Source organism: Perognathus longimembris, chromosome 4 (genome assembly GCF_023159225.1).
Source record: "Perognathus longimembris pacificus isolate PPM17 chromosome 4, ASM2315922v1, whole genome shotgun sequence".
Taxonomy (NCBI): domain Eukaryota; kingdom Metazoa; phylum Chordata; class Mammalia; order Rodentia; family Heteromyidae; genus Perognathus; species Perognathus longimembris.
In genome coordinates, this window is record NC_063164.1 from 28814489 (window position 1) to 28839375 (window position 24887).

General features: G+C 39.3%; 2 protein-coding genes across 5 annotated transcripts in view; both read left to right on the forward strand.

The window, feature by feature from the left end:
• Als2 (alsin Rho guanine nucleotide exchange factor ALS2) overlaps positions 1-10701 on the forward strand; it is a 78477-nt gene extending 67776 nt beyond the window's left edge. For all 4 annotated transcript variants that reach the window (XM_048344952.1, XM_048344953.1, XM_048344954.1 and 1 more), the window contains 8 exons: positions 436-593; positions 2584-2706; positions 3819-3995; positions 5152-5197; positions 5823-5884; positions 6390-6539; positions 6784-6880; positions 9397-10701. In XM_048344952.1, coding sequence (XP_048200909.1) covers positions 436-593; positions 2584-2706; positions 3819-3995; positions 5152-5197; positions 5823-5884; positions 6390-6539; positions 6784-6880; positions 9397-9435 — 852 coding nt within the window. In that variant the 3' untranslated portion in view covers positions 9436-10701. The remainder of the gene's footprint in view (positions 1-435; positions 594-2583; positions 2707-3818; positions 3996-5151; positions 5198-5822; positions 5885-6389; positions 6540-6783; positions 6881-9396) is intronic.
• Positions 10702-16082: 5381 nt separating this feature from the next.
• Mpp4 (MAGUK p55 scaffold protein 4) overlaps positions 16083-24887 on the forward strand; it is a 30133-nt gene continuing 21328 nt past the window's right edge. Inside the window, exons 1-6 of the mRNA XM_048344960.1 lie at positions 16083-16158; positions 17412-17533; positions 18817-18894; positions 21572-21652; positions 22765-22896; positions 24133-24214. Coding sequence (XP_048200917.1) covers positions 16083-16158; positions 17412-17533; positions 18817-18894; positions 21572-21652; positions 22765-22896; positions 24133-24214 — 571 coding nt within the window. The remainder of the gene's footprint in view (positions 16159-17411; positions 17534-18816; positions 18895-21571; positions 21653-22764; positions 22897-24132; positions 24215-24887) is intronic.

The following is a 24887-nucleotide window of genomic DNA, read 5'->3' on the forward strand; positions in this document are numbered from 1 at the left end:
TATGGCTAGCTTAGCAGTATGGTATTGTTTAATTCAAAATATCTAGAAGAATGGATTTGAATGTTCCCATCACAAAGGTATGATAAATATTTAAGATGATGGATAGCCAAGTATTCTGAGTTGATCAAACACAATATATAAGTGTATCAAAACATTATATTGTTCCCTATAAAGATGTGCAAGTATTATCTATCAATTAGAAAAAAATTATTAGGAATTAAAGCAGTGTAATTTGAGTAGGTTCAATATTTGGAATTACTACTGACATTTTTTAAATTTAATTTTACTTTATTGTAAGGATGATGTACGGAGTGGTTACAGTTCCATAAGTCAGGTAACTGCTGACATTTTAAAGTGGTTTTCATTCTGTGAGATCACTGATGGGTCATTTCTGCTCTTATTTGGACCGATTTACTTGATTCTCTTTCTGCTCAGGCCTGTGACACTCCACTACATCCACTGGGCAGACTTGTGGAGACACTAGTCGCGGTGTATAGAATGACATACGTAGGTGTGGGGGCCAACCGCAGACTACTGCAGGAGGCGGTAAAGGAGATTAAGTCATACCTTAAGCGACTTTTTCAGCTAGTAAGGTAAGAATTTTTTTTTTCACTGAAATCTGAAAGCTGTGGAATAGTAGTTTACGTTAACCCTCTAGTAGTGTCACCCTAAATCTAGACATTGAGACGTCATAAAGAATCAATGTGTTCCTTTTATCCCAGACATTACTCAAGAAAATGGTTTATGCCATAGGTTCTTAAGTAGGTATAGTGATTTTTATGTTTATGTTAGGAACGCAAAAAAGATAAACTTTAGCCATGGCTATTTGCTTCCTTTAAGTTTAACTGAAATTCTGGGGCTGGGGATATGGCCTAGTGGCAAGAGAGCTTGCCTCGTATACATGAGGCCCTGGGTTCGATTCCCCAGCACCACATATACAGAAAACGGCCAGAAGTGGCGCTGTGGCTTAAGTGGCAGAGTGCTAGCCTTGAGCAAAAGGAAGCCAGGGACAGTGCTCAGGCCCTGAGTCCAAGGCCCAGGACTGGCCAAAAAAAAAAACAAACAAAAAGTTTAACTGAAATTCAATAAATATATGCTTGTTATTTTGATTCTAATTTAGTGTGAAAGATACTTTTATTGGGTGTAATTTTTGTATGTTTTTTTTAATATCCCTAAACCCTATTCACAGAACAGATAAAGTTCAGTATAAAGCTCTGTTCCTGAGAATTTGTCCTGTCCATCACAACACCATGATACACATTTATTTATTCCACAGATACCCACAGAATGCTTCTATCTCTTAGCATTAGTGAACAAAGGAAAAAAAATCATTGTTCTAGTGGCACTTACATTCTAGTGCTAAGGAAGAGTAAGAAATAAAACTTACATTATGTCAGTACGATTGCACTTTAGAGAAAAAATAGAAAGGAACAAGGATGGGTCTGCTATTTTATAAGGAAGCTAACTATTCGTATGATATGGAAACAGTGGCTGAACTAGTAGCCATTAAGCATCTTGGAGATCATAGTTGCCATCAGCTTGTTAGATGCAAGATTCCTTACTGTTTTTAAACCAAAAGTAAACACTACATTGAATTAAATATACATGACCTCATGAATTTGACAGAAACTTCATTATACTGTTATCCTCAAAATTGGTTAAGGCATTGGAAGTATTTCAGGTTTTGAAGAGTGGTATGTCCTCCAAAAATAACACTGCATATGCAGTGTTGCAGCTCCAACAATTAGCTAAATGTGTATGATGAAGATAAAATTTCTTGGTTGTTATTTATTTTTGAGCTTTTCCAGCTAAAAAATTAGAACAGGGGAAGGGACAAGATATAAATCTAAAGAAACAGACAAAAAAAACAAATTGCCTTTGAAAGGACATGGTTTAAGTGTATAAAAACATGGTAGTCTCCCAGCCTACCCGAGTCAGAGATAAAATCTAGGGTAAAACCCAAGGCTACAGGAAAAAATAAAACAAGTAAAATCCTTCAATAATTTAGTCTCTTGATCACTAGAAAAATTAACTTTCAGCAAAACAGCTTTAATTTTTAAATTTATGTTGAGATTTCTATAATTAATGACTCTTTTCTTAATATTTGTTGTTGGTAATTTTTTTTTTTTTTTTTTTTTGGCCAGTCCTGGGGCTTGGACTCAGGGCCTGAACACTGTCCCTGGCTCCTTTTTGCTCAAGGCTAGCACTCTGCCACTTGAGCCACAGCGCCACTTCTGGCCATTTTCTATATATGTGGTGCTGGGGAATCGAACCAAGGGCTTCATGTGTACGAGGCAAGCACTCTTGCCACTAGGCCATATTCCCAGCCACTCTTTTCTTAATATTGAACATTTAGTTTCTGCTAAGAATAATATTTTCTGCTTAGATTTAGTATATGTATTTTTAGGTAGATTAGAATTCTTTCTGAGGAAAAAAGCCATAGCACATCAGATTAGAATCCTGAGGTACTTGCTTGTTAAGTCTGCTTCCAGAAACCCTGAGATAGATAAACTACTAGAGATATATTTTTACTCTTTTCAGCTAGTTTGGAAATATGATTGTTTAGCTGTATTTATGTCTTAGGTTCTTATTTCCTGAGCTTCCTGAAGAGGGCAGCACAATTCCTCTCTCTGCTCCTCTGCCAACGGAAAGGAAATCATTTTGCACTGGGAAGTCGGATTCCAGATCTGAATCGCCAGAGCCAGGGTAAGTAGAGTTAAGTAAGACGGTATAGAAAGGATTTAGGGGCTAGATGAGTCTATCCAGAGAGGCCCACTTTTAAGTTGCTTTCTCTAGATCTGTTCCCTCATTTCTACAATGATATAGTCAGATTAGATGTTCTCTAGGTTCTCTGTGGTGTCTAGTTTTCTCTCAGGAAAGAGTAGCCACAATCAGGGCACAGATGTTGCTGAGCAACTTCATGCCAACATAGAAAGAGCCTCAGAGAAAAAGCAGCCTTAAGGTTGAAACAAAAGCCAGGCACCAGGGCTGGGAATATGGCCTAGTGGCAAGAGTGCTTGTCTCGTATACATGAAGCCCTAGATTCGAATCCTCAGCATCACATATATATAGAAAAGGCCAGAAGTGGTGCTGTGGCTCAAGTGGCAGAGTGCTAGCTTTGAGAAAAAAAAAAAAAAAAGCCAGGCACCAGTGGCTCAGGCCTCCTCCAATCCTACTTTTATTAGAGGATAGAGGTTCTATGCTAGCCAAAGCAGAATGGTCTGCAAAGACTCCACCTCCTGTTAACCAGCAAAAAAGCCAGGTCAGAGGCTTGGCTCAAGTGATTGAGCACCAGCTACTGTGAGCAAAGAAAGCCAAGTGAGTCAAGCACTAGTACTGGCAAAGAAAAAAAGGAAACCAAGATTTGGGGTTTGATTTCCAGTTATTGAATAGAATTTGAAGTTGGTCTGAGACAAAGCAATAGATAAGTTTCTTGTGTTAATTCCATGTGTAAACAGTACAGTCACAGGCCAGACTGTAGTGGAGCACACTTGCAACCCTAGCTACTTGGGAAATAGAGATCAGCTGGCTCACAGTTTGAGGCAAGCCTGTGTAAGCCCAAAAGCTCACCTAGAGCAAAAATATGAGACCCTGTCTGAAAATCAACTAAAAGGTGGCCTGGGGGCATGGCCCAAGTGATATAATGAGCAAGAAAAAAGCTGAGATCAAACCCAAGTACTGCCACCAAAGAGTAGAATAACATAACTTCTTTAAATTTGCTTGTCTACACTTTTGAATTTTAGAAAAAGAAGCTCTATTTTCATTCTATATTTGGCTATTAGGAATACTTCTAATCTTCCCACTCCAATATTTTGTAGTTATGTAGTAACAAGTTCTGGATTACTGCTTCCTGTGCTACTACCTCGGCTCTACCCACCATTGTTCATGCTCTACGCCTTGGATAATGATCGTGAGGAAGACATTTACTGGGAATGTGTTCTGCGATTAAATAAGCAGGCAGATATTGCTCTCTTGGGCTTTCTTGGAGTTCAGAGGTAAGAACAGCAGTTAAGAGGGCAACCAAAAGCTTTTAAATTTAAAATCTATGAGAGGCCAGGTACTCAGACCTACAGCTCCTAGCTACCCACTCAGGAGGGAAGTGGAGGAGTGGCTCAGGTGGTAGATTACCAATCTTGAATAGAAAAGGCTAAACAAGAGCACGAGGCCCAAAAGAAAAAAGAATCAAAACAAATCTATCAGCATTATAAAGTACTTTATAAAATATTGGGCCTTTGATATTCATATGGTTTGTAATTTATTTGTTTATTTACACAGATTTGCTATTTCAAAATAGTGATATTGTCATTTCTGAGAATGTTTGGAGAGGAGTATGAAGCTGCTGCTTCTTTTGAATATTTTTATTATGTTGTCACTTATAAAAGTTAAATGATTCCAGGTGCAGGTGGCTCATGCCTGTAATCCTAACTACTAAGGAGGCTGAGACGTGAGGATTGTGGTTTGAAGCCAGGGCAGAAAAGTCCCTGTAAGACTCTTATCTCCAGTTTACCACCCCAAAACAAGAAGTGGCACTGGGGCTTAAGTGGTAGAGCACTAGCCTCAAGGCATGAAGAGGCTCAAGGACAGAGCCCAGGCCCTGAGTTCAAGCCCAGGACCAGCAAAAAAAAATAAATTAGTTAAAAGACTTGTCTTCCTTGATATTTTGTAATCATTTAAATCAAAATACTTATATACATCTTCCTTATAAAAATTAATTGTGTTCAACTTTGCTACTGTGCTTTTTCTCTTTCTTCCTTCCCTATTAACAGTTGATTCTAGAGGCTACAGGTACTCCTTCTGTCCTAAGGTATTATTTCTTGCTCCAGGGCAATACTTACTATTTTTTCTAAAGAGTGAAGTGAAAAAGCTGATCCCCTATAATTATGTGTTTGTGCTCTCAAACAAATGAATAAGCCTTAGTTGAAAAGTAACTTTTTCAGTGAAGTAATTTAATAGTAAAAATGAGATAAAACTGAATGAAAGAACTTGGCCAGTATCATTAGTATTTAATCACATCTCTCTGAGATATTTCACATACTTTTAAATTACCATTTATGAAGAGAACAGAGAGACCAATGTAGCTGTCAGCTTTTTAATGAACATATATCTTCAATAGTAACAACTTATATTAACCACTTATGGATTTTATTACAGGAAATTTTGGCCAGTGACCTTGTCAATCCTTGGAGAGAGTAAAAAGGTATACTAAATTTTTGTTTTCTTAAGTATGCTCCTTTTCCTTTGCTATGAAGTATTCAAGATAGAAAAAAATCCTTCCTCACATATTTTGTCTACATCCCTTGCTCTTGGGTCCCCAGTGGAGAGTCTGAAATAAAGGTATATGAAGCATCTGCACTACAACAGACAGGGCATGCTGAGTTTTAAGCCAAGGGGAGGGACTTAACGCTGAAGCTGGGTTATGGTGGAAGGAGCATATACTCCTGTCTTAGGACATGGGAGTAGAAGATCATGAGTTTTAAGTCCAGCCAGGACTGCAAGACAGAATCCAGTTTGAGAATTGCAAATAGACACTTAATTTGAAAACATAAGAGGAAGTTCTGTAGGTCAGCAGTAGGATTGAAACTTAAACATTATAAGATGCTCTGGGAGAGAAAATTATAAACACATCAATTTTTTTTCATAAAGTTCTATGAACCACTTGGGAAAAAAATCATTTTACTTTGGTAGGACTGTACTCAGACTTGTGTTAGCATCAGTTACTCACCAGAGAGCTGCACTCAGCACCTGTTATTCCTTTTTATTGTTGCAAAAGGTATTCCCCCTCTTTGACCTTTAGTGTCTCTCTCTCTCTCTCTCTCTCGTAGGTTTTGCCAACTACAAAAGACGCTTGTTTTGCTTCAGCAGTAGAATGTCTGCAGCAGATCAGGTAATGTCTGAGTTGTTGAAAACTCACAAATAAAAGGAATGTTTAGTCCATAAGGATGTTGATAGACTCTTTTTTTTTTTTCCTTCAGTGCCCCCATCCACTCCCAAACATTGCTAAACCAGTCCAGAGATCAGGACGTCTCTTCTTTTACTCTGAAATGCTCTGCATATTCAAAAGTAGTGGGCATCTACTCCAGGAATTCATGAATATGCTCACATCTTTAGCCAAGTAGAAATTCCCTGAACTCACTTTCCACTTGGTTAAAGAAAAGAACGTATAAGAAAAGAAGATTGCATGTAGGTAGAAAGAAATAACACTTGATTTATAAACTCCTTGTATGAACACTTGTCACTTGGAGGCCTGCCCCAAGGTCATCCCTTTCATGACTCAGAGGGCCAGTTTGAGGCATGTGAGACTCAGGAGGATATATTGTCAAAAACTTAAGACCAAGCTTTAAGAAATTTATGGACTGTCTCTTTTTGTGTGATTTTATTTTTCACAACAGCACAACCTTTACCCCATCAGACAAACTTAAAGTCATCCAGCAGACTTTTGAAGAGATCTCTCAGAACGTGCTGGCATCACTCCAGGAAGACTTCCTGTGGTCCATGGATGACCTTTTCCCTGTTTTCTTATATGTGGTGCTACGGGCCAGGTAGCCAACATTTTCTGACTTTCCTACTACTGAGTCCTTATTGTAATGCGTCTGCTGTTGGGTTCTTCTGAACTGATGACAGGTGTATGCTCTCCCGATAGAGAATAAAAATTTACTTCTGTTAACTCACTGTACTAGGCACTACCTTCTTATTTCACTTTTCTTTTTCCTCCCATTCATTGGTTTTTAAAGAGAAAAGACTTGTAAATGGAAATAACTTAACATCTCTTTCTCTTTGGGGCAGGATTAGAAATTTAGGCTCTGAAGTGCACCTCATTGAGGACCTGATGGACCCCTATCTTCAGCATGGGGAACAGGGTATAATGTTTACCACCTTGAAGGTAAGTGTCAGTATTATTCAATAATAATTTTTATCTTGTAAGCTGTCCTTCATTTACTATATTGTAAGTCTTCCATTCATCACTTCCCTCCTTTTTTCTTCTTTTTGTGCCAGTCTTAGGGCTTGAAATCTGGGCTTAGGTGCTGTCCCTGAGCTTTTTTGCTTAAGGACAACACTATCACTTGAGCCACAGCTCTACTTTCAGCTTTTTTGGCAGTTTAGCAGAGATAAGAGTCTCACAGATATTCTTTCCTGGGCTGAGTTCAAACTGAGATCCTTAGATCTCAGCCTTCTGAGTAGCTGGAATTACAGGTGTGAGCCACCGGCACCCAGCCATTTTCTACTTTATAGGAAAATTGAATGCAGACATTAGTTTTTGATATTTAAAAGTATGGTAATAGGTTAAATCGGATAAGGCAGTTATTCTTCAGAATAAGAAAGCAAATTATTAACTACTTAATGTCTCTGCGAATTAATCATTCAAATTGTTGCAAAGACATTTATAACTCTAGAAAACTAGAGACAATAAGGGTTGGAGGCATGGCTCAGATGGTAAAGTGCTAGCCATTGAGTGAAAGCATCAGGAACTGAGTTCAAGTTCTAGTCTCCGACCTAAAAAAAAAAAAAATCAGAATTCTTACAGATACAGAAAGTATCGAACAGAACTTTTTCATGGAACTAAAGTAAGAAACAGAAGACAGTATGCAAATAATGAATTTGAATAGGCTCTCTCTATGTAGCTTAGACTGACCTGGAACTCGAAGTCCCCCTGCCTCAGCCTCCAGGGTGCTGCATGCACCACCACAGCAAGCTACATTGGTCTATTTTTATTATTCCCTTGTATCTACTATATCCAATATGTTACAATAAAGTTCTCTGACCTGGATGTACTCTAGGGATTGTTAGAAGTATTGTAATTTCCCCACCTTGTTGTTTTTTTTCTTCTTGGAATTTAGTAGAATAATACTAAGGTTTACTGGAAGGACAGCAAATAGAAACTAGCAAAAGAAAAAAAAAAACACCCTTAAAAAAGGAGGGAGAGGGGCTATGGGTGTGGCTTAGTGGTGGAGTGCTTGCCTAGCATACATGAAGCCCTGGGTTCGATTCCTCAGCACCACATAAACAGAAAAAGCCAGAAGTGGTGCTGTGGCTCAAGAGGTAGAGTGCTAGCCTTGAGCAAAAGAAGCTCAGGGACAGTGCCTTAGACCTGAGTTCAAGCCCCAGGACTGCCCTCCCCCCCCCCCAAAAAAAAAAATTGGGAAAGTAGACCCACTCTGCAGTTAGTAAAACATTATAAAATTAAAATAATTAAGATGAAATAGTATGTTGCAACTGAATAGACAATACCTAAATAGAATAACCCCTAAACAGGAACAGTGCTGTTCTAAAAAGTTCGCATGAAAATTTTTAAAAATGGAAACCCAAAATGGAAAAGATAAAACATAAATGGTAAGTACATATTAGATAGTTTATTACAGTTTTGGAAGAAAGGTTAAACAGTGAATTTTATTTGGAGTTTATAGAGAAAAGATAAGTAAAATGATGAAAAATTAAAAATGAATGTTAGATTTTTGACTTGAGTTGACCTTTTAAACTTTTAAACCAAACAACATTAACTTTTTTATTAAACTGAGAAAGAGAAAGCCAGGGTGAATATTGGCCACAAATTACTTACATTACTTTTGATCTCTAAACAGATCAAAAAGAAAAAACTGAATCAGTAAATTTGCACATAGAAAAATGCTCAATCTGACTGACTCAAAATAGTGTTGAAGATTTAAACAATACCACTTTGTGTCTGCTCAGTTTAGCAAAAATGTTTCCAAATTATACCACATGCTGGCAGATTTTGAGTAAAGTCACAATTCACAGGTTAAAATAATGGAGTAAATAGGAGTCACTTTGCTACTGCAATACAGCAATTCCTCTAGATTGTTATTAACATACGTATCCACAGAAGCAAAAATGTTAGCAAGGTTTGATCAGTAATCCTAGTCCTGAGAATTTATCCTAAGGAATTTAAAAAAAAAAAAAAGGGAAACATTGCTCATCTGGATGTGATGTTCCTTTTAATTCCCAAACCTGAACACTTTCACAAACACTGAAGTGCTTCTTAAGGCAGAAGTTCTGATAGTCTGGGTTGCAGTGATGTTCAATCTCTAGACCTTTAAACATATCAAGTGCTTCTGATTGTACTTGCTCTGGTGACCATACATGACCAACATGCTCTAGATGCCTGGTCGCCAGAAAATCTCGTAGCAGTTTTACTTGATGAAGAAAATAGGTTTTTTTCTTTGTTTTAGAGTTAGAGAGAAGATATGCAAACTCTTTTCTCACTAATTACTAAAAATATCCATTGCATGAGGGACTTGAAGGAAATAGGGAAAGGTGTAAGCAACTGAATTTGTTGGACTCTCACTCAGTATGAAGGCGTTTTCTTTCTTTAGTCCCAAGTGTGTTGCTCTATTTATGTAATTTCTTTAAAACTAAAATTGAACTTGTTTTGAACTCTTTCAGGCATGTTACTACCAGATTCAGCGTGAGAAGCTTAACTAAACTGCATAACAGCTTGCAAACTGGATTATCCACCACCAAGCATTATAGCACCATCTGGAATCTTCTTGCAGTGATAAAAAAGAACAGTGTTGAAATTGGAAAGGATTTTGTATTATTTGGTCATTATTTCTGAGCCTTACTCATAATTAGAGCCCTGCACCCAGGGGGGAGACAGAGACTATAGTTTTAAGAGAGAATGAAATCTAATTAGATCAGTCTTTGGCCTGTGTTAATTTCCAAAGTTTCATACATCTACCATTTGGAAAATAGGGAAAAGGGCATGTCAGCCACATGATATTGTAAGAATAATTCCCAGAACAGTCAGCTTCTTACATTAAAGAAGTTGGTGAACATTTTTGAATTTCTGGTTTGCCTGAATCCATCTGCACCTCCCCCAGATCCCTTGGCAAAAAGCAGGCTGAAACTACAGTAGCCACACCACACCTCATAGGCCCTTTCCAGTCATGTGTACAGCATGCTTCTGTGCTGCGGATGGGAAAATAACTTTTTTACCTGCAGTTTTAACTTTTTCTAAGCTTTTACACTAGAATATTCACGATGGAAACGGTTCTTTGCAGAGACTACCACACTCTAACCCCAAACACAGAGTGCACCCAGATAGCAGTATTCTGCCACCTGATTAAAATGAACACAGGAATTTTTTTTTTTGGTGTCCCCAGTAGGGTAGCGAGTCAATACACTGGAATTCAAATGCCCACGCAGCCATTGTGGAACCTCCCTTGTCCGTGTGCAACACTGGATTCCAATGCCTGGGACTGAAAGTCTGACACGCTTCTACAAGGAAGCTGTTGTGTGGAATACCAAGGAAAGAACTGCAGGATTCCCCAGCCTGCGTGTGGTTCTTCCCTATACCTCGCACTGAATCACAGATGGGAAGAAAGAGGAAACAAGCTTTGGCTTTTCCCATCTCAAAAGTATTGTGGCACTTCAACATTTTGGTGGTTTGTTGTGTGTTTTTTTTTCTAATGTTCTATTGTAGGTTGTTGGTATACACTGTACTAGTGACACTAGTAGCTGTTTTGGATAACATAGGTGCTCTTCATCATCTCACCCCGCACATACCATGGTGAGCGGACATGATGTCCTGATTAGGTGAAGTCACTCAGCAGATGTTAATGGCTTCTGACCAATGATCATGGTTCCTGCTCTACTTTCTAATCAAGACAGATGTTTGTTAAAAATATTGTTTTGGAATGTTGGCTGTAATGTAACAGCAATTTTCATAATAAATGACATTCATCTTTATGAGGTGGCTTCATGATTTTGGAAGAAATGATGTAGGGCAGTCTTAAAAAAATTAAAGGAGACCCAGGCTCAACGAGTTCCTTTCGCCAACATTGTGAGACTTACTTCTTTGCCCTCAGAAGACTAAAATGATCTCTCTTTTTAATATAAACATGAATCATCTTTGCTGGCAAAGGAGTTAATTCTGATCCTAATAACCCAAGGAGAAGAGGATTAAAGAAAAACTTATTATAAAAAGTGTATTTGATAATTATTAGTGTTTTTGTTATGTTTTTCTCTGGTTGGAAACATTAGATGATCACCTCACAGTTGTAAGTTTCCTCCAGGAGCTTTTCCACCTTGCCACTGCCTTCTGCCAGAGGTGCCTGCTCCATTTGCAAAGGAACCAAGTGTCAAAAAGCTGTCTAGATTATGCACTTTGCATTTCCATCAGGGATTGTTTTGTTTTTCTGTACAAGTACAAATAGCTATCATTGGCTATAGCGGCAAATTCATTTAACGTTTACTTCCATAAGACAGACGAATATTTTGTGGAAATGGACAAACTTGGACTGCTTGAGACAAGTGACCCTACCGAGAAATTCTCAACTGAGGGTAGTCTGTCTCCATTCTAAGAAAAACATGTTGCAATCCATCATTTTATTGCAGCCTTGGATTAAATCAATTACTTTAGAGTCTAGGCTATAGTTATGCTTTTTGGATAGCATATTAAAATGATAAACTTTCACTTTTCTTGCTAGAAAACGGAATCTCCTCCAGGCCAGGTTATAAATAGAAATGATGAGCATTCATACAACAAATATGAACCCCTTTCACATTCACGGAGAATAATCACAGCAGCCCTGGGAGGCAGGAATTGACATTGTTTGTCCCTGTTTTGCAACAAGGAGTACCTGTGGTTTACCTGTTTCCAGAGCTGGGACTTCAGTGTGAATGTTTCCATTCTAGTTCCAATGCTCCTTCCACCTATTGCTACCACAGAGGGGCCATTTTGTGTCTGGGTTCTACACTGGAAGTTCTCAAAAAAAAATGAGTTAAACATAAAAAAATCCATTTAAAGGGCTGGAAATATGGCCTAGTGGTAAGAGTGCTTGCCTCGTATGCATGAAGCCCTGGGTTCAAATCCTCAGCACCACGTATATAGAGAAGGCCAGAAGTGGCGCTGTGGCTCAAGTGGTAGAGTGCTAGCCTTAAGCAAAAAGAAGCCAGGGACAGTGCTCAGGCCCTGAGTTCAAGCCCCAGGACTGAAAAAAAAATCTATTTAAAGAAAATGCTTTTGATAAAATAGTCTGCTGAGGCACTAACAAATGTGTTAAGTTTCCAAGTTTCTGTTTTTCCTCTATAGTTTGGGAGATGAAGAAGAATCTTTAATTTTGGATGAATGGCTATATAATGCTGAATGCAGCTTGGTCTTTTGTCTTGCTCAGCAGTGCTCTTTCTTCTGTTCTTTCTGTGAGATCTAGAATCAGTCTCTCCCCCTGCCACCCCAGTACTGACAGATCTGACTAGCTACTACATCCTGAGGTAGAAGAATGAGGTATTTGTTAAGTTCAGAAGAGACACTTGATAGGATGGATCAGAACAATCTATTTTTGATGGGTCTCATTATTGGCCTGATACTTTTCACCAGAACATGAGGAAACAAAAATTGAGAAGTTGATTTACTCCAGGTGCCTTCACAAATTTCCCTTTCATTAAAAATGTCATCATCTGTGGAAGGCCCATTATTTTGAAATAGCCAACAAAGATACTGTTTTTTTTAGTGCTAATTGTGCTGGTAACATGTGAGAGGATGGAGTTTGGGAATGGTATATATTAGATATTTTGATGCCAGGAATGCTTATGATTTGTGACAGGTGAGGATTTCGAGTAATCAGGCAGGGTTAGGTCTGTGGATTAAATCAAAGAGGATGTGCAGAGGTTTTACCTAGAGCACTGAGGTGACTTTGTCACTAATAGCTACTCAGGCTTCCGTCTGAATAGGAGCAACATTGCATGTTCATACTCTTGGAGGTAAGAGACTGCCCCCCAAAAATTCTCAGAGGGTATCTCCTACATCTGTCATTTTTAATAGCTAAAGATAGAATTCTGGGTAATCTAATCTACCTGGTTGAGTTTCCTAGTAACTCAGATTACATAAAGAATTATATGATTTTTGAAAGAGCAGATTCCTCTGAGAAGCCATTTCTTAAGTATGAAATAATGAATTGTCATGGGCTCAAGTAAAACAACATTCATTCTAGTCCTAACCAATAGCAGTGACTCTAAGGAAACCAACCTTTTTTTTTGTTTTCTTTTCAATTTTGCCAGTCCTGGGGCTTGGACTGGGCCTGAACACTGTCCCTAGCTTTTCTTGTTTTTTTTTTCTCTCAAGGCTAGTACTCTATCTCTTGAGCTGCAATGCCACTTCTGGCTTTTTCTGTTCATGTGGTGCTGAGGAATCGAACCCATGGCTTCATGTATACTAGGCAAGCACTCTACCACTAAGCCACATTCCCAACCCCACCAATCATTTTTGTATAGAGCATTTCTTGTCATTAAGTTTTCAAGTGCGTTTTTTTTTCAGAACTTGTCTTTTTAAAGAATTATTCTGAAAAACAAGCATAACAGATTAAAACATTGAATAGTTATCAGTACATTTTTGAAAGCTAATAGAAATACTGAAGGTAATGTTTAGGACTAGTGCCTAGAACGTAGTGCAGCTTGTAAGTCAATGTCAAGAACTGGCAAACTGTTTTTGTTATTTAATTAGCCTTGAATTGCATGTTGGTGACTATTTACTTGCAATCTCAAGAATTCCTATCCTTGAGACTGCAGAAGCAGGTAAGTTTCTACTAAGAAAGTTGATGCATAAGTTAATAAAAAGAAAAACCTCACAGTTTTTTGCCAAATACCAGCACCTTTAAGAACTAGGTAAGCAGAGTAGAATGTTTTGATTTTTCTACTGCTGAACTCTACTAAATCCCCTCTTATCTAGAAAAGGTAAGGGTTGTGTTTTATTATCTCTTGAAGATCCCCCTCAGTTCCTGATTTTAAAGCATGGTAGGGTTATGGTCTGTGTATACCAGGCAGGGAGAAAGGCACAGACCTGGAGAGGTGAACTCTCCACCACAGGAGGAAGTTCCAGCTGCTCTCCAACTCTGTGTGGGCGAGATCAACTCCTTATATTTTGGCTACTTGTTTTTCTGACCTTTTCTTAGCAACATCTGGAACATCTGGAAAAAAATGAGCACTTGCTATCATTCAAGCATTCTTTCAGGTGGAGCTGCAGCATTAACAATTCAAGCAAAAGTCTGTTCCACCACATACTACAGACCTGACACATGAGGGAGATGGACACAGAGCAAGCTAATGGATGTAAGAAATGAAACAAATGATGAGTGCTATAAGCACACGCATTGCAAGTATTAGTTTTCAACTATCTGGAAGAAGAAATGACTTTCCTGGAATTTCTATTAATTTTTCTTAACCTAAGGTTATTTTTTTAAATACCATAGGTTGGGTAGTTTAGACACTTGAACCCTATTTTTTCTCAAGTCTAGAAGCTGAAACTCAGGTCCAAAGGTTGGCATAGTTGGTTCCTATGAGGGCTTAATTCCTGACCTCACAATTTATGTGGCGCAGAGAGAACAAGCTTTCTGTTAAGGGCACTAATGCCATCATGAAGGATCTGCCCTTATAACCTCACCTAAACCTACTTATCTCCAAAGGGGCAGTCTCCAAATCCCATCACTTTGGAGAGTAAGGCTCCAAAATACAAAGGGGAGGAGCATGACAAAGTTCAGTCTGTAGTAAATTTGTCATAGAAGCCTGAAGATGATTAGAAAAATGCAATTTTTGGAATACATCACAGTTGTATAGAAGGGAATTACTAGATTTACTTGAAGCAAAAAATGATTAAGGGAATGTCTGTCCTCCCCTCTGTCCATTCTGACTTTTGTCTGGCAAGTACTCCATTTCATTTCTCAGCTCCCCATCATGGAAATGCTTTCTTCCAGGGAGGAGGAGGAAAAGTCACACAGCAACTGTTGTGTTGAACGAATTCATAAGCTTTAAAAAGCATGCCCCTCACGGAAAGACTGTTTCAGTGGGGCCCAGTGAGTGGGTGGATGAGCAAGGGGAAGAAAGCCTAACAATACCAAGTTTAGGTTGAAGCTGAAATCTAAACTGATCTCTTCAACTCCACAAGCAACATTACTGTTAATGACATGATTTTCTGAATTGGCAGACAACTTTGTAAAGTTTTGTACAAAAAGAAGTAAGTTCATTTCTTAATTATGTTGCTAGCATTTCATTAAAATCAGTGTGTACTGACACTGGCAAAATATTTGTAGTAATATAGAGAGAAAGCTGGGTTCTAGGTTCAGATAATTGAAGGAATTTTTGTTTTCCCAGTGTCATGAAAGTTAGTGAGACATTTGAGGAGTCTGTAGAGCATGCAGTGACTCCCCTCAATGTTGGGCAACTTTGGGGAAAATTTTATGGAAAGCACTGGGCATGTCCCTTTGTCCTTGGTTGCTTAATCTCTCCCCTGAACTCCAGCCACCATGTTGGAGCAGGAAGAGGAGAAGTGTAGCACACTCCGTGTGGTAGAACAGTGAGCTGGAAGGAGCCTATCCCCTGAGGACTTGATGAAGCTAGACTGCCCTCCTGTCTCTGCCTCAGAGCTTCCCATGCGAACCGTACACACTTTGCTAAGCCACTGTTATCTTGGGCTTCTATTTTGGGGGACTAAGTCTACCTGAAGCAATGTAGAGAACAAACACTAAAAATAAGCATTTCAAATCAGTCATTAAAGATGAGCATTGAATCTGATACATCTTGGGGTTGAGGCATAAAGACTACATAGAAAACATTAGATTATTATTATGTTGCCTTTGAATTCTAAGCCGATGCCTCAGCAGTAACTTGCCGCATATGGCTTCAGTGAGTCTACTAATGACAAATAGGTGATTATGGTCAGTTATATCTTCTATGTAGGACTACAAGGTGCAATATACGGCCCCTGTGTGCAGTTGGGCTGGAGAACTTTCTCATAATGACAGGTAAGATCAACAAGGCAAAAGATGGATGGCCAATAAATACAGCATCATTTGTTAAAAATAAAACAAAACAAAACAGGAGATGGGAAAGTGGCTATGAAATAGTTCTCTCTTTCACACAGCTGCTGATAGTTTGTTTGGAGAGGAAATGTCACAAGGAAGAGTATGTTTTAGTTGATGTGTGTCCCAATGTGTGGCACAGTAGATCGTTTGTTTAATAGATACTGACAAAAACTCATTTCTGTGTACTAAGAGCTTTGTGGCCAGTGTGGTTGGGCAAGCTATGTGCTATTGTCTGCTTCCTAGTTCTGAGTGGCTGTTGGAAGCTCAAGCTGGGGAATGAAACACTTGGACAAAGAAGCAGATCTGCCTGACAAGAACAGGAAGTTTTCTACTGCAACCAATCCTGAAAATGGTATGTATAATTAAGGTTCCTTTCCTAGTCTAGAAAGGCCTTATAATTTCACTCTAAATTTGTGCTCAGATATACAGAGCAAAACCTAATTGATTTACTGTGATCCCTTCAAAGGACTTGTTCTACAGCTTTGGATTTCCCCATTATAGCTACTAGTGATAGTTTTGAAAGCAATTTTCTTTTTTTAAGTTATGTTTTCATAATCTTTAAGTAATTATTCAAAGGAGTTGCCATTCAACAAAGCCATTTATAAATGTATCTTAATGAGGCAGTTTTCAAGGCTGAGAGGAAAGAAATTTGACATGGTAGATTCAGAGCCCTCCCCATCCCATGTTTTATATAAAACTTGTTCACATTCAAGTTATCAATATAAAATAGAATTTTTATTTGCTAAGATCTATTTAGCCCTTATACTCAGAGTACTGAAATTTGTGTTTTAAAAAAATGTAAGTTGAGGGGCTGGGGATATAGCCTAGTGGCAAGAGTGCCTGCCTCGGATACACGAGGCCCTAGGTTCGATTCCCCAGCACCACATATACAGAAAACGGCCAGAAGCGGCGCTGTGGCTCAAGTGGCAGAGTGCTAGCCTTGAGCGGGAAGAAGCCAGGGACAGTGCTCAGGCCCTGAGTCCAAGGCCCAGGACTGGCCAAAAAAAAAAAAATGTAAGTTGGACCCTGGTGGCTCTGGCCTATAATCCTAGCTACTCAGAAGGCTTAGATCTGAGGATCACAGTTCAAAGCAAGTCCAGGCAGGAAAAGTATGTGAAACTTTTATCTCCAACTAACCACGAGAAAACCAGAAGTGAAGATGTAGCTCCAGAGACAGTGAGTTCAAACCCTATGACCAACAACAATAACAACAAAAAGTTTTCAGTGAGGACTTCCAAAAAGGGATGAACCACAGGCTGGTAATACAGAGGAAGGGGAAACTATCATATTATTTGTATCATATCTTACATCTGTATATTTTCATCTCGTTTGTATAATGCTAGCCAGATCTCTACAAGAAAGCAAGCATCCTTGACTTTTTCTACAAGAAAACATCTTTACATAGTTACATGGCTTTCTGAAATTCTTAGCATCAGGGATGGAGCTGGCTTGAAGCTAGATCTTTAGCCTGAAATCCAGTATCATTTCCACTCATCATGAGACCCTCTTGGCATGCACAGCAATCTGAGCTGCCTTTCATACTCACACTTGCCTTTCTTGCTAACCCCTGCCTGCCACCTGATCTTTGCTTTTTTCTCCTTTTAGGCCTCTCCAGTATCCTGAGGCTTCTTCTGCAAGAGCTGAGTCTCTTCTACAGCCGTGATGTGAATGGAGTATGTCTCTTATATGATCTCCTCCACTCCCAGTGGCTGCAGGCTCTGCTTAAGGTGAGTACTCCCCAGCTGAGGAGCTGGCTTGTTATGATGGTCAAAAAAAACAAACATGCTGGGAATGTGGCCTAGTGGCAAGAGTGCTTGCCTCCTATACATGAAGCCCTGGGTTTGATTCCCCAGCACCTACATATATAGAAAATGGCCAGAAGTGGCACTGTGGCTCAAGTGGCAGAGTGCTAGCCTTGAGCAAAAAGAAGCCAGGGACAGTGGCCCAGGACTGGCAAAAACAAAAACAAACAAACAAAAAAAACCTGTCTTATTCTGTTAAACTGCTGTAAAATACACCACACAGTGAGTGGCTTATAATCAACAAGCATTTATTTCTCAGAGATCTGGAGGCTGGGCAGATCAGGTCAAGGCGTCTGGGGGTTTTTGTTCATAAGAGGTCGGCTGTCTTTTCCTGTGACCTAACATGGTGAAAGGGACTAGGGACTCTCTCCCTCTCAGGTGTGTATAAGCACTAATTCCATTCCCTGTCACTGACCTAATCCTCTCCCAAAGTCCCCACCTCCTAATACATCAGTGGAGGGTAAGGATTTCAATATGTGAATTTTGTGGGGATAAACATTGAAATCATAGGAATTACCTATTGGTGTCACTTGTCCCTTGGCAAGAAATTTCAACACTGAAAAAAATTCTAAGAAGACAATCCTCAGAGCAGACCTTCACATACCTCTTTGCTTAAGAAAGAATTCACTTTTGTGGAAAAGAGCAACTGTTCCTTTCTTTTTTGCTTTCACTTCTTTGTTTCCAGTGGTCCCTAGGATAACAAAGCAGCCACAGGAGTGGCCCCTTATTAGCTGTGTACAACCCTTTGTCCTTGAGGCCAACTCTGGAAAAATAAAAATGCTTTTAAAAGGTCATTCCTCTTGTAAAAATCACAAAGTAAAGCATCTGTAGTTCTGTTTGGGCATCGTAACATTTTCTTATCCTGGCAGTTTCTTCCTTTTAAATTTGGCTACAATTTCACACACTATGCAGTAATAGGTGCTACTACTATAACTGTGTTCTATTTAAGTACTATTTAAGTATTAAGAAAGATACTTTCACAGAAGAGGTTAAGTACTTGGAAAGATCCTTGCTTTATAACAACCCACTTCCATGAGAACTAATTTGATTCTGTTAACAGTCACCCAAGATTGAATATGGAAGCATATCCTCCATCAATGGAGCCTTGAATAACTACAGCTGCCCTGGACCATGGCTTGACCAGAAGCTTAGGAGATTAATCCCTTTTTCCTTTTGAGAACCTTAACTCCATTCTTGCCTTTCAACAGATTTATGACTGCCTCCAAGAATTTAAAGAAAAGAAACTCGTTCCTGCCACACCTCATGCTCAGAAGTTATCTCATGAGGTAAGTGATTTTACTCCACAGGATGGTGGGGCTTTGATGATTATTTATCACCCCCTCCTTTGTTTTGGTAGTACTGGGGATGGAACCGAGGGCCTTGTACATGTTAGGCAAGTGCTCTACCACTAAGATACATCCCAGCCCACTGATGTGTCTCAGTAAAGGTTTTTAATTGAATTTTAATGTAAAGAGGAAAAATTATCTGGCTATCTTCCAAAATTAAAATATCTCCCTCAGCACATACATATTTTAGCCTTTTCCCTTTTCTGTTTCTCTTTTAGGCTCAATTAACCCTATGTAGAGAAGATAATGTTGTAGTAATTCTTTTGTTATTTAATTAGATATCTAGCCTGGACTCTGTATTACAGTCTCAACTATCAAACTACCTTTCCACCTCAATCTTATTTGGATGCTTAATCAATACCTCAGACCTAGCTACTGTTTCCCCTCCAATCTGCATCTCTTGAAGCTACTTATATCTCATTTAATAACATCTCTGTTCAGGCAGTGCCCAAAGGGTTCATCTTTGACCCTTTCTTTGATATCTCACACCCAATCTGATGGCAAATCCTACCCGCTTTATTTTCAAATGCATCCAGAATCTCACCCCCTGTCATCTCATACTCAGGTCATTGCAATACAGCCTCCTACCAGGTCTCCTGGTTCTACTCTTTCCCTTCCAGTCTATTCCCAACAAAGCAGCCAGAGATCCTCTTAAAAACAAGTCAAATCATGTTGCTTCTCTGCTCAAATCCTTCTGATGACTTCCCACCTCCGAGAAAACACCAAAGTTCTTACACAGTCAAACATGACAGCTTTGATTTTGCATTTATTGTGTTCTGCCTGCTTGCCCTGCGGTAGCCACATTAGTCCCTTGGGGTGGTTTGAATTCAGACAAGTTCCTGCTGCAGACCCTTTGCATTTGCCACCCCATGTCAGTCAGGCTCGTGCTCATGTGTGCACATGATTTATTCCACTCAAAGGTCACCTCCTCAGTGAGGCTTTCCTTGGTCATCCATCTAAAACTGCATTTCTGGAGCTGAGAATGTGGCTTAGTGGTAAAGTGATTGCCTAGCATGCACGAAGCCCTGGGTTCGATACCTCAGCACCACATATATAGAAAAAGCCAGAAGTGGCGCTGTGGCTCAAGTGGTAGAGTGCTAGCCTTGAGCAAAAAGAAGCCAGGGACAGTGGTCAGGCCCTGAGTTCAAGCCCCAACACTGGCCAAAAACAAAACAAAACAAAACAAAACTGCATTTCCTCCTGGCACATCCCAGCCGACTTCTCTGGTTTAATTTTCCTTCTAACCCTTTGAATGCCACACAAAATTGTTCACTTAAATATTTTATTCTTGTCTTTGTCTCCTCTCTAGAAGGTGAAGTCCTGAATGATGGTTTTTGTCTCTTTGCTGCTATTTCTGAATCACCTAACACAGTGCCCATCACACAAAAAGAAATCAGTAAATATTTGTTGAATTGGATGAATAAATGCAATCCATTTATTATTATTATCTAGGTCATAAAAATTCAAAACAAGAAAGAGGAAAACACTATACACTGAACTCCAGTAATCAGCATTCAAATCATTTGTCCACAGATAAACACACACGTTATTTTATTTGTGTGTGTGTTTGTGTGTTTGTGTGTGTGTGTGTGTGTGTGTGTGTGTGTGTGTGTGTGTGTGCTGGTGTTGGAACTTAGACTTTGCCCTCTCAGTCAGCTTTTTGGCTCATAGCAGGCACATTCCCATTTGAGCTATACCTCCAGTTTTCACATGTGATATTTTATTGTTATAATCCTAGTGAAGGGGGTGAACCTTTGTAAACTGCTTGTATTCACATATGTAATGATGCTTGGCTTCTGAGGATTCATAGGTATAAGTCTTAAAAGACTTTATGTCCCCAGAAGGCAGGTCTACACTTAAAACATAGCAAAGAGATCAGGACTTATTCTAGCACTTTAATATTGCAACAATCATTAATACTGTTAACCAAATAATATATCCTGAAATAGAAATTATTATTCCAATTTTGTATTTGAAGGTAGAGCATCCCATGGGACTAAGCTATGTAAATTCTCCACTTTACTTAAAACCCAGTGTCATTTGCTCAGAGGTGTTGACTTTAATGAACAGTTACTGCTTTTGTGTCACCATGGGGAATTGGTTTTGGTTCACATGGTTTCACAAAAATATGCCAGGATTGGGCACTGGCATCTTAGATTCTACTTGCTGCAGTAAAGTTTAATGTCATGTTGGCATGTCTGTTATTTAGCCAGGGTGAAGTTGATTGAGTGATGAAGACTTCTTTTTATTAGCATATAGTGGCTGTCCAAAAGTGTTTCACTGTGATGTTTTCACACATGCACACAATCATTCTTATCAAATTCACCCTATCACTTTACCTCATTCCATCTCCCATCTCCTAAAACAGTTTCACAGACTTCATTTGTCCTATTTTTATACAAGCTTATAAAGTTCTTTTACCATATTCACATACCTTAATGCCCTCCGTTTGTTTTCCTCCTACCTACTCACTACAACAGAACCTGTGTTACATTCCTGTCATTCATTTTTAAGTGTATATTCAAGGTACAAAGGGTTTTCACCATATTTCATACATGCATACAGAAGTAAAGATTTTGAATTAAAATGATATCATATTTGCTTGTCCATGAATCAGGTTGTGGAGCTGTTATGTGAAACTCCTCATAGCCCTGAGATCCAAGAGCTGAAACAAATTCTGCAGGCTCCACATTACAAGGCAAGTTCTGGGTGACATAGACAAGAAATGTCCACAAGGCACTTAGAGTTGAGAAGAATGAGTATATGTGACAGAAAATGTGCTTTCTGAACAGATGCTCTATCACTGTACATAGGCAGCCAACAGATTATATTTGAAACCATGTATCTCCCATGTGACTGGCTCAGTGTTATCAACCATGGAGCCAAGTTTACTGTATTTATGAAGCCAAGTTTATTGTGTTTATGGGGAGGCATCTAGAACTTTTCATTTTACCTAGCTTTCAGCACTAAGATTCTGCCCCTTTAGAATTCTAGAGGACCATCAGGGCAGCTACTAGTTAAAAGAGAAACAGTTTCTATAATTTCTTTCCAACTGGGGAATACTTTATATTTTAGATCTAGTGTGAATATTTGGAATACACAGTATGAGGATGATTAACCCCTGTGAGGGGCTGTATGAATGACATTTCATTGCACAGTAGACCTACTGACTACAGGATCACTATAATATTTTCTAAGAAATAACATATATCTTAATTTTATTATTTGGCTTTCTGATATATACATATATATTTAATCCCAATGCACTTGTTTCATTTCTCTTCCTCTACTAATAGGAAGCTAAGACTTACAGTGACCCAGTAGTCTGTAAGTCTTCTCTGTAAATCTTAAGTACTTATAAAGTGCTTTTACCATATTCTTCCTCCTTCACACTCTCCATTTCCAATCTCAGAGCTTGGAAGTGAAAACCAGCCTGGGCTACATAGTGAGACCCAGTCACGAAAACAAATGAACAGAACACTAACTAACCCTCCAAAACAAACAAAAACAACCTCAAGGAGTCTGAGATTAATTTGTCAACAAATTAGAACTTTAAGGAAGGGCAACATTATGAATAATAGAATTTATGGACCACAGATTGCTATTGGTTATCAAATGCCCTCCACAGGCTATCTGTAACTTAAAGAATTCCAACTGAATCCCGTCCACCACTCTCAGGCAGGGATGTAGAATGATCCTGAGAGTGGTAGACAGGGTTGTGTATGTCTATTGCTTCATGTTGTGTGTTGTATTGAGTTACCATCTTCTATGCGTATTTCCCATGTGTGACTTTTACTTCCCTGTTCCCAGGCCTTGCTCAGTGCCCATGACACCGTAGCTCAGAAAGATTTTGAACCCCTTCTTCCCCCACTGCCAGAAAATATCCCAGAGAGTGAGGAAGCAATGAGGATCGTCTGTTTGGTGAAAAACCAACAGCCTCTGGTAAGAAAACCATTTGTCTTTTTATTTGTTTTAGTGTTGGTTGTGGGGTTTGAACTCAAGATCTGAGCACTGAGCTTTGTTTTGGTTATTCCTAGGGCTTGAACTCGGCCTGGGTGCTGTCCCTGAGCTTCTTTTGCTCAACACTAGTGCTCTACCATTAGAGCCACAGCAGCACTTCCAGTTTTCTGATGATTAGTTGGAGATCCAAGTCTCATACACTTTCCTGCCTGGGCTGGTTTTGAACCATGACCCTCAGATCTCAGCCTTCTGAATAGCTAGGATTACAGGTGTGAGCCACCAGCACTGGGCTTGATTTTGTCTTTTTGTTTACAAATATACTGGGGCAAATGTGAGGTAAATTCTATCTAGTAATGACTTGGGCAGTGTGTGAATGTGTGTGCGTGTTCATGTGCACGCACACACGCCAGTCCTGGGACTTGATCTCAGACCTTGGCTGATATCCCTGAGCTTTTTGTGCTTAGCTTACATTCTACCATTTGAGCCACAGTTCTACTTTCAGCTTTTTTGGTACTTAATTAGAGAGAAGACTCTCATAGACTTTTCTGCCCCAGAAGACTTTAAACTGAAGCCCTCAGATCTCAGCCTCCAGAGTATCTAGGATTACAGGCATGAACTACCAGCACCCAGCTTTGGGCAGTATTCTTATCTATGTTGACACATAAAGTGATAATACAGTCATGGTACAGTAAACTATGATTTTACCTGTGGTTTCAAACACATTGTATAGTTTAATGTTTTTACTATAGAAACACTTCTGCTTAATGTTTTTCTTTTTTGAAAAATATGATAAAAATATTTTCTAAGAAATAAGATATATTTTATTTTTATCATTTGGCTTCTGATATATACATATATATTAACTCCAATGCACTTGTTTCATTTCTCTTCCTCTACTAATAGGAAGTTAAGTAAGCTACTCATTTGGTTTTCTAAAAATCGACCTTGTAATTACATTGTAATCATAGGAGCTTGATTTATCTTTAGAAGAATCTATTCATCCATGTGGTTGTATGGTGACCTCAAAGAGCCAAGGTCAAAACCTTTGCTTTTTGTTGGCATGATATGTGGACAGACCACAGGGAACAGTGTAGCTCCTCTCTCCTTGATTGCTATGAATATCCTTGTCTGAAGATCAGAGATGCCTTGATTGACAGAAGCCTCCAGAAAAATGGTCATGTTAGGTAAAAGCAAAACCCCATTGTGTTCTTTCTCCAGGGAGCTACCATCAAGCGCCACGAAATGACGGGGGACATCCTGGTGGCCAGGGTCATCCATGGAGGGCTGGTGGAGAGGAGTGGTAAGCTGGAACGAAATGGGTGCAAGTGACCAGAAGATCAGAAAATGGTCAGTTGTGTGGTCATCTTTCCAGAGAACCCCTTCTCTAACTGAAGGCAGGGCTTTTGCTTGGTTAAAGCAGTAAAGAAAGTAGGACATATATTTCAGGGACTTTTGCTCCCCTCCTTCATTTATTTATTTATTTATTTATTTATTTTTATTTTTTGGCCAGTCCTGGGCCTTGGACTCAGGGGCTGAGCACCATCCCTGGCTTCTTCCCGCTCAAGGCTAGCACTCTGCCACCTGAGCCACAGCGCCCCTTCTGGCCGTTTTCCATATATGTGGTGCTGGGGAATCGAACCGAGAGCTTCATGTGTAGGAGGCAAGCACTCTTGCCACTAGGCCATATTCCCAGCCCCCTCCTTCATTTAGACTCTCCCATCCTGGCACCATATTAACTTTCTCTCAACGTTCTCATGGCAATCTACAAGGTAAGTCTCACTGTATTATGTTACAGGTGAGGAACATGAGACTCACAAATCAGGATTCAAGTGCCTGATTCTATATTCCTAGCCTTTTGACCCTTTGGCTTTCAGAAAAGCATAGCTCTTCCCCCATCTTGAAATGTCTTTTGCTTGCTCTTTCCACGAATTAAGAAAAATTTCCTCCTTTCACTGCCATGCTTCTGAAATGAG